Source organism: Python bivittatus, unplaced genomic scaffold, assembly GCF_059951505.1.
Source record: "Python bivittatus isolate LINGU-HERP-01145 unplaced genomic scaffold, Pbiv_v1 ctg000350_np1212, whole genome shotgun sequence".
NCBI lineage: Eukaryota > Metazoa > Chordata > Lepidosauria > Squamata > Pythonidae > Python > Python bivittatus.
Genome location: NW_028277074.1, coordinates 22,579,268 through 22,589,115, shown reverse-complemented (window position 1 = coordinate 22,589,115; position 9,848 = coordinate 22,579,268). Strand labels below are relative to the sequence as shown.

The 9,848-nt window shown below is 37.3% G+C and overlaps 1 protein-coding gene across 2 annotated transcripts in view; it reads right to left on the bottom strand.

Annotated features, from left to right (window-relative positions):
* Nucleotides 1–3,440: 3,440 nt before the first annotated feature.
* ABCG1 (ATP binding cassette subfamily G member 1) overlaps nt 3,441–9,848 on the bottom strand; it is a 51,341-nt gene continuing 44,933 nt past the window's right edge. For both annotated transcript variants that reach the window (XM_007434800.4, XM_088144703.1), the window contains exons 12-15: nt 9,387–9,487; nt 7,935–8,093; nt 7,533–7,651; nt 3,441–6,858 (exon numbers count right to left, since the gene is read on the bottom strand). In XM_007434800.4, the coding sequence (XP_007434862.1) occupies nt 6,630–6,858; nt 7,533–7,651; nt 7,935–8,093; nt 9,387–9,487 (608 nt within the window). In that variant the 3' untranslated portion in view covers nt 3,441–6,629. The remainder of the gene's footprint in view (nt 6,859–7,532; nt 7,652–7,934; nt 8,094–9,386; nt 9,488–9,848) is intronic.

Below are 9,848 nucleotides of genomic sequence, written 5' to 3'. Positions count from 1 at the left end.
GCAACACTTCTTTCTGTTTATCTGACCCAATTCATTTCAAGTGATTGATGTCTGAATCTGCTTACAGAACTTATCTGTACTAACTTCCTTCAACACTTAAGTACAAACAACACCAGAATAACTTGCACATTGGTGACCTAATACTAATTCTCTGGAAATATAAATGCATCCCCATCCCTCAACCAATTTTAATTTTCAGGAAGGAACATCATTCTGCAATCTAGAGAAAACATACAGAATGACTGAAATTAATTCAGTTCATTAAGCTAAGATGGAGGGAGCAAAGATGGGAGCCCATGACCTACAAGTTTCAGAGTCCCAAGCCTCACTTTTGCTGCCCAGAGAACTTCCTACCTCTGGAATTTGGTGCTTATTTGCAGTACAATTTTTGTTTGTTTTAAATAAATTCTAAAGTAAGTGTGTGAAGCCTCCAGTACACTCCAAGTACTTATTTTGCATAAACCCATCCCATAAACTTTATAGAAAGGGCTACAGATTTCAGCTCTGCCCATCTATAGAAACAACAATTACAGCAGCAGAAGCAGAAGCAGCAGCAGCAGCAACAACAAAACACACCCATCGCCTTATTTACTTTGGGGATAGACAGCATCAGACAGGATGAAACCAAAGGAAACCAAAGAAATTTCAGATGAAAATGTTAAAAAGGAGAAAGAAAGATAGCTAAAAGTAGTTTACACCAACACCATCTATTATATAAACCATCCTTGCTTCCATCACATCCATACACCACTTTATACATTGCCTTTTGTTCTTTAAATTTTCACCTTTTTCAGAACTTCAGGCTCCATCTAATCAGGACTCTCTTGGTCTTCCTCTGCATTTCAACCTATCCAATATTTCTCTATATATTTGTGTGGTAATTAACTTTTCTTTATATGACCAAACTACCTCAAAGTATTTATTTGTACTGATCACTCACTTTTGTATTAGTCTACATTTATTTAGTACTTGTTCATTCTTGACTCTATTTCTTGTTTTGCCACATGCAATGCACATTAAAAAGATGTGAGGCCCAGTTATGCCCACCATTTTGGTGCTGTTGACTCCCCTTGGGGATGCCCCTGCTTTGCCCATGTTTTATATATAGCTATTTGTGCCTCTTTTGACAAACTTTCATTCTTTGCAACAGACAACATACTACCACAACCTTTCCATCAGGATTTCCATATTAGCATTTCTCAGATTGTTTTCCCATCGTTAGTAAACATTCTCATAAAATATATAGAATAATCTATTTTCCCTATTCCAGATATGATTGAGGTCAACAGGCTTACAGTGTCACAGGAATGTTTGGCATTGTAGTTTGAGTGGCAGTACTAATTGTTTGTAATTCTGTTTTGTTTCCAGAATGTTTCATCTAAAATAAATGTGATCCCAGAGCCTATCTCCTTCTTCTAGGATTCCTGAGGAATTAAAATAAAGCTAATCTTGAATCTGTGGACCTACATATGCTCTCTTGCTGGTTAAAATAAATGTTGGCTTTTGAGAATATGTCAACCTTATCTTAAAAAATAAATATAATACTTAAATGCTAATGTGATTTTTCCAATATATTGTTCTGTCAAGTACAAGCCTTGAAACTTCATAGCTTTTACAGCTATGCCATTGTTGGTATTAGTTTGTACTGTTTGTTCTACAAATCCTGCTTTGTTTTTCCACAAGTAAATGCATATTGATACTTCAAATCAGGGCCCATACTTAACACAGTAATGTTGTATTAACTACAAATATTCTAAGTTAATTATATTTGTTCCTCAAACCTAGTGCATTATTTGGTGGGGATTACACTCAGTTGGCCAAAACTCTGAGCCTTGGCAGAGTAGTATATTAGAGAAGTTATAGGAAGACATTTGGTTCCAACCTCTTTTCTTTTCCAGCAATACTCAGAGGAACCCATTAGCCTCACAGCAATCCTGCAAGACAAGCCTTGGCAACTTTCAGTTGTGTAGATTTCAATTCCCAGAATTCCCTAGCCAGTATAAACATTATTGTAAATTTGGGGAATTGGAGTTCACACATCTGGAACTTGTCAAGGTTGGGATACTCTGAATAAGACTAATGGAATTAACATTTGCTATTATGTTCCCTATGAAATCCTGGGAATTATAGTTTTGTGAAGAGGTAGGAATCACTAAGCATTTTCAATATCCTCAAAAATATTGCATAGTGTGGTATGGTAAAGAAAGGGGCCTATAGTATTGGTAGTCCCTAGAACTCTCTCACCCAAGTTATTATTCAATTTCAGTTCTGGTTAGCTTCAAACCCAGACAAGGTTATTCACATGCTACCCAGAGCAGTTATTGTACAGTACTGTATATACTCACAAGCAAGCTGAGAATTTTAGGTGCCAAAATGCACCCAAAAAATTGGATTCAGCTTATCTGCAGTTGGGCTTATACACAAGTATATATGGTATATTCATAAAATGGAATTTTATGGGGATGGGGGAGTGGGGCAAATGATAGCATGTGCATCATGATGTCACGATGCAAGTGATGGAATCTATATACTTGCATCAGATATGAGTCAAGTACAAAGCTGTGTCCTTTAAGCTATGATGTTTTGACAGATTTGCTGTCATCACAGCTTGTAACAAACACCGTGCTGAGACCTAGCCAACAAATCTATGCAATCATCAGGAATCGAACTCTACCCAAAGGAAAGCTTTACCCAAGCTCTACCCACTGCCACATCCAAAACACTAGGAGGATCTATCAAAGCTTCTCTGAGGCTTTTGTAACAGAAGTGTGTTCCATATTCCCATTGTGTTACCGTGCAGTAGTAGCCAGATAAAGGGAATGGTGTTACAGTGGAACAGCAGTGGAGGATAAAAAATCAAGCATCTCAACTCTCTTTGCTCCGAACTCCATCTTCACTTTAGCTACAGTATTTTCGTTTAAAAAGCTGCTCTTGAGGTTTCACTAAATCACAGAGTAATGTAAATAAAGATACAAAATATATAGTTCTAATCTCTTTTCTCCCCAGAATGTACAGAAACATGGAAGTGGATATCCTACAGAGAAATGTTAGGAGGGAAGTTCAATTTGAGCACAGCTCTTTCATTGTTTATGAAAGAATGCAGCACCCTCTAGTGTACAATCCTTGACTATATTCTAAAAACAGCATAAAGAGAAGTTGCTTACACATCCTTCAAAGAGAAAACTGTTTTTGCTTACTGGCCTATTTACATTTATTGGATGAAGGGTTTAGAACTCACATTTTGTTTCCATTAGCTTACATGCCCCATGAATTCTAAGGAGAGAGAAAAAAAGGAAGGAATAAGCTGCAAAAACAGGAAGCAGAGAGAAAAAGAAGAGGTAACAGAAAATAAAGAAGGAGCCCATATTTAAGACTGGGCTAAGGAAAGCTTCAACAGCTGAAAACTGAAAAATCACTGAAACAAGACCAATACAGCAGTTTGAAAATACCAATATTTTTATTTAATTATTCCTTTGTTGCATTATCATAAGGGTTCTCTATTTTCAGAAAACGAACTCTAAACTGGAAAATAATGCACATACAAATATTCTACAGGAAATCAACTATACAGAAATATACAAAGCATTTTGTTAGTTTATGCAAAATACAGAATTAGAATGCCCAACATCCTAAATCTTCTAGTTCGATACATGAATCAAAGTACTCATAGGTCAATTAGTTATCATCATCAGAACTATAAAAGATAAACAAGCCACCTGGAAAAAAGACAATGTTTACATGTATCTACAACAGTGCAAATGTATCACAGCGTGCAAGCAGCAGCAGTCTCTAGAATAGCAAAACCAACAGGAATCCAAAGTAATGCAGTGTGCATCACACAACCAAGACAAAAGAACTGTTAATATACAGTAGATGCACTCTTTAGCACGCTGAGGTTTTGAAATTACTTGCATTGACTTTTGCTTTTTCTTTAAAAAAATAAGAAAACCACACATATGCATAAATGTCTTAAATAAGTATGTTTTTAGGGCAACAACTCATCACAACTAAGAATCTACATTGCACAGAAGGTATGATTTAAAAACAAAAGATGTCAAAAATACTGTCACATTGATACATACATACAGGTGATAATTCATCTCCCACCATTATAGATGCCTCGGATAATAACAATCCAAAGTTTGTTTTAAAACGACAAATAGGAATTTTTGTTGGGCTCTTTTTGGAGCAAGGGTTTAGCAATATTTCAGCAATACTTGAGCACGGAGCTTAGTAGAAGATAGCTCCTAAAAGAAAAGCAGGATATGTATAGTCTGAAACTCAGAGCATGGACATTAATTTCAAAAGTTTTATGATCTCCACATCATAATTCTGATATTTCTCAAAATAGCAGGTTTCACATAAAAATGCAATAAACTGAATGGCTTTATTTGCATGACATGCTTAAACTTGTTTGTTGGAATCATGGTTTACTCCATTGATCCAATTTTCTGGGTTCATATAACACAGTGAATGATAAACTAGCTGCACAGGCTGAGATTCCATGATGCATTGAGTTAAATTGTGATTAGCTAATTTGTAGTTCAGTGTGTTGAATGAATTTAGCCAGGATGTTCTCCACATATTTAGCTAAGGTTTTGAGCCAAGCCTAGATATATGCAAATATATGATACACACACACACACACGCACACACACACGCACACACACATGCCTTAGTTGTCAATTAGTAGATAACTGAGGGGTTTCTAGGAAAGCACTTCTTGTGTGGCTCTTCCAAATCTGGTGGTGGTCCATCGCAATCCATTGACTGGTTGTGAGGCCAATTACCCTCCAAAGAGACTTGGATATGAGGGAGGTTCTCTTGTTCAAGATAAGTAAATACATTCTTGGAAGTTGTCTGAGCTAATCACAAATGTTGCTGTATATCTGCTGTTAATTTACAAAATAAGTTCTTTATTGTTTCTGGATGCAGATCTACAAGTACCTAATTAGTGGTGCAGATTTGAATCCTGTGATACATATGGGCCAAACTGCAAGCTACTTCAAAGACATAGCCAAGAATTATGTATGTTTTTATTTATTACTCTAAAGTAAGATTAGAAGACTAGTATTGTGGGGAGAAAAGGACTTTAGCTTTGCCAATCAGTGCAATCCAATTACTGGATCATTTTCCAGCAATATAAACCATGCACTTGAGGAACCTGTTCTAGTCTGGAAGAATTGTGGAAGGGGCATATTATTAAATCTTATAATATGGATAAAACAAATTTAACTCCAGCCTTATAGCCTTGTTTTTAGCTTTTATTCATTTTGTTTTAATGTTCTAACTTAACTCTAGAGATCTTGCTTGAGTGATTAAAGTATCCATTCAAGAACAACCTCTGCTTAGAATCCAGCTGTTTGGAAACAGCCGTTTGATCGTTTCTGAATGTACAGCTTGAAATCTATTTTGGATTGAAAACAGCTTAATTGGTTTCCCTAGTAAGCCAACCTCAACCCATTGCACTGAGGTAGATATGACTGGCCTAGAGTGGTACCTTTCTTTCCTACAATGTTAGTTTCACAAAATACAAGTTCTGAGACAAAATGTTATGTACAGCTAGAGCTTGAAATTACGGTGTAGGCACTTCTAATAATCAACATCCATTTACACATCTCACTTGTCCAATTAGATGTCAAACTGGTAACAAAAACTGTTTAGATAAACTTTGTTGCAATCCAGCAAAGAGTGAGTGGGGGAAATATAAACTGTCTATCAATGAGTTTGGAATCACCTAGCTTTGCTGGAATGTTAAGATAGCATGATTTGAATTTCTTTTTGAGAAAGTCAAGGATTGGTGAAAAACAGAATTGATGTGTCTTGTTGTACACAGTGTTATGTATAAACAATGCTGGGGTGGGCACATATGTATCACAGAGACCTTTCTACTAAGTCCTTAAGCATTCATCATACCAAACACCAAACCACTGGCAGTCCTTTTTCTTTTTAAAATAAGTGTTATTAAAATATGCTAGAGTATTCAAATTTGAGATTGGTTTCCATTTTGCTCTGTTTGGGTTTCTGCATTCACAGAAAGTAGATAAAACAGACAATGAGGTATCTGAAATTCCACAAGAAAATGAGACTGAAAAGACACTGCAAAAACAGAATGCTAGGAGTAAAGAGCTGGGTACTCATCTTGCATTTTCAAATTCTTCTACATCATTTACTGGAATATGATATAATATTAAACATTTGGTACATGAGACCAGCTCATATGATTAAAGTTCCAAAACTGGGTAAAGGAGAACCAATACAAAATTTCTCATCTTTATTTTTAAGCATTCAGTTTAAAGAGGCACCTTTCATAAAACTGGAAAAATGTGTAGACTATGTGGGAAAACATTTGTAAGGTGCCACAGGAAATAATGATGCAACATTTCTTGTTTTTCACTTATAGTAACAGACATCTTCTGTCTTCTTGCCAGAACTATAGCTACCTTAGAAGAAATACAGTTTCCAGGAGAGGAAACTCTTGGAATCAGCAGTGATATTTTTTAGAACTGAAACAAGATTCCATTCTAGTTCTTCTAGGGGCCAGATGACAATATGGTTTGCAACTGAGCTTTGAAAACTCATCAACCAAAAAACAACAGTCTAGAACTGCATGTTACCACATTTGTTTTTTATCTCTCTGCTCGAATTTTGTATCTGAGAACAAAATAGGCAATGAGACGTAAGGAGATGAAGAAAATTCCAAGCACAATGAAGTCCAAATAAAGTTTAGCATTTTCTACATCCAATTCTTTGAGGATGGCCTCTGATTTCTGAAAATGGCAAGTGTCATCTTTGTCACAGTGAAGATCTTCACGATCCAAACCATAGATGGAAAGAATAACACCTTCAAATCCATACCTATGGGGAGGAATAATTTACAAGGTCAAACAAAGCAAACACAAATCTGTGATGTACTGGTAAAGAAATGCAAGCAATCTATAGCAACAGTATTATTATTTGATTAATATCTTATATTTTGGTTCCACTGAGCACTCAAGGCAGTTAATAATACATGAAATAAAGACTACAAAAAGGATATTAAAAACATACACTTAGGCTAATGCAAAAATTCTTATTTTTAAAAAAAACCTTCAATTGAAAATAAAGGTCTATCAATCCCCCTCAATAGGGATTTTTTCCCCCTCATGGCCAGTAGAGTTGCATTTGCTTATCAGGCTGAAAATATGTAATTTGACCAAAGCTGTTCACAGCCTTTGTGCTGAGCCAAGCTTTGAACTCATGCTATACGACTCAGATGCAATTTCAGCTATCCAGCAGATCAAATTGGCTTACTCACATGTGGACTCTATAAAGTCAAATTATACAGTCTTCCTCCATATTCATCCTTTTTAGAAGTGCATGCACACATGTGTATGTAGCACATGTATCTGTGTATATATACAAACACATACACCCAGAATAGTTAAAAATGAAAACAGCTAGCTCTATGAAAATAAAGTTCCAGAGAATGCCTGAAAAGATGCCTTTGCATATCTAAGCTTGAAAAACCAAGAAGCACCCTTCAAATGTACCTGACATAAGAGATGTAGGACATCCACTGGAGGTAAGTGGGAATGGTATCAAAACTGACAAAGAAGCCTGAGAAGAGGAGAACTGGGATTGCTGTAACAGGACCAACAAATGTTGCCACCTTAAAAAAAGAACAGTCAGAAACATTTTTTTAAAATTAAGGAATGGATCAAACTTTTATGAGAAGCATGTTTGCTAAAAGCCTTTTTTAATGACACGTGATATGGACTGCAGAAGTGAGTACAGTTCAGTTCCAGCTGCAAATATATCATTCCCCAACCTTTGGCCATGTTGTCTGGGAAGAATGGGAATGTTAATCCCAACTCCCCTGGAGGACATCAGGTTGAGACAGGCTGGCCGAAGAAACAGAGATATAGAAGATTGCATAAAGCAGGAGAAAAGACCTGAAGGGAGGTGGATGCTGCTCCAATCAGAAGTCCAAGGGATTGAGCCACAAGGGATGTCATGGCCCCCAGGGCTGCAAACAGGAGAAATCGCAGAGCATCAGAGGGCTGTGCTGTCATCCAATATACAATGCTGCAGTAAGCCACAGGAAACATAATCTGTAGTAGATGAATAACAAAATATGGTGCTCTGTTAAGTCAAAAGTAAAGGAAGGAGTTATATCCATATCTTGATGTTAATGAAAGAGCGAGATGGTGTCCCATCTCTTTGTCTTTATGAGCTGAAAGATATTTTCAGTTCCTGTATCTACCAATGCACGTGAGAAGTCAGATGCTACTTTTCCTACTTCTTTTCATATGAATCATGTTATGTCTGGATTTTTCAGGAACAGAGCTCCAGTTCATGAAATGACTGTGTATGCTCGTGTAGATGGAGATCACTGGAGCATCTTCAGAAGTAGACACCAGCCTTGTGAAAAATACAGCTGCTTTAATAATTTGAAGAGAGTGTTTTGTTTGCCCAAGCACATAGAATGAAATATATCACTTTAAATGCTTTGCACATCCCTAAGGTTTTATCCTGTTAATTGCAGCTCAAATATAGCTGGTCTACTCTTTTCTCTCAAAATTTGGCAGCCACTAGAAACTGAGTCAATGAAACCATCCATCTGTACCTAGTGTTATTTCTTGGCATAATTCTAAAATGGGATTTGGGCATCCCATTTTCCAGTGCACAACAACAACAACGTTTACAACTGATTGTATACTATATAGTATATATTATACAGTGGTACCTCGGGTTACGAACGCCTCTGCTAACGAACTTTTCGGGTTGCAACCAGCTCCAGCCGCAAAAATTTACCTCGGGTTACGAACTGGATCCGCGGCCATTTTCCGCCCGTGCCACGTGGTCTGCGGCCATTTTCCGCCCGTGCCACGTGGTCCGCGGCCATTTTTCCACCCGTGCCACGTGGTCCACGGCTGTTTTTCTGGCCCTGCCACATGGTCTGCAGCCGTTTTTCCGCCCTGCTGCGTGGTCCGCGGCCGTTTTTCCGCCCCTGTTGCGTGGTCCGCGGCCGTTTTTCCGCCCCTGCCGCATGGTCCGCGGCCGTTTTTCCACCCTGCTGCGTGGTTCGCGGCCGTTTTTCCGCCCCTGACGCGTGGTTCGCGGACGCCAGAACGGATTAACGATAATTACATTGAACCTTATTGGAAAATTTGCTTTGGGGTGCGACCAATTCGGGGTGCGACCAGAGTCACGGAATGAATTAAATTCGTAACCCGAGGTACCACTGTATACTATAAAATGATTTGTGACATCATTAATTCATATTCCTTATGACGCTACATATTGTATTTTACGGACCACATCAGAAAAATTTATTCAATAAGTATTGTTATCTACCTTCTTGTCCTAAAAAAAAAAAAGGTGAGATGCGGAAAGAGAATTACCTGAAAAGGGACATCAGCCATAGTTTTAGCCAAGTAATAAGCCTTCAGACTGTACCAATAATTCAGATGTTCTCTAAGAAATACTCCCATCTCAAGAGGAACTATGTAGAAAAATAAAAAATAATAGCACTTGAATAAAAAAAATCAAAAGCAACCCTAGAAAGTAATGTTATTATCCATATGTGATAGTCTCCCATTCAGCAGCAAGCAGGAGAAAGGGCTCTTCACTTTCCATTAGTCTAATAAATAAAGGCTTCATCTAAACTAAGAATCAGATCTATCAAAAATACATAATTTGGTACAAAGCTTGCATATATTTATGGAGAAAGCAGAGGAATTGGATTTTCCAGCTCCAGTTCACTAAGCTGGGCTCATACATAACTTTAAGCCAAAATGTAGTTTGCTAATATTTGTCTTTACATGGTAGATACCGTGCATCCACTGTAGTTTGCAAATTGTTTT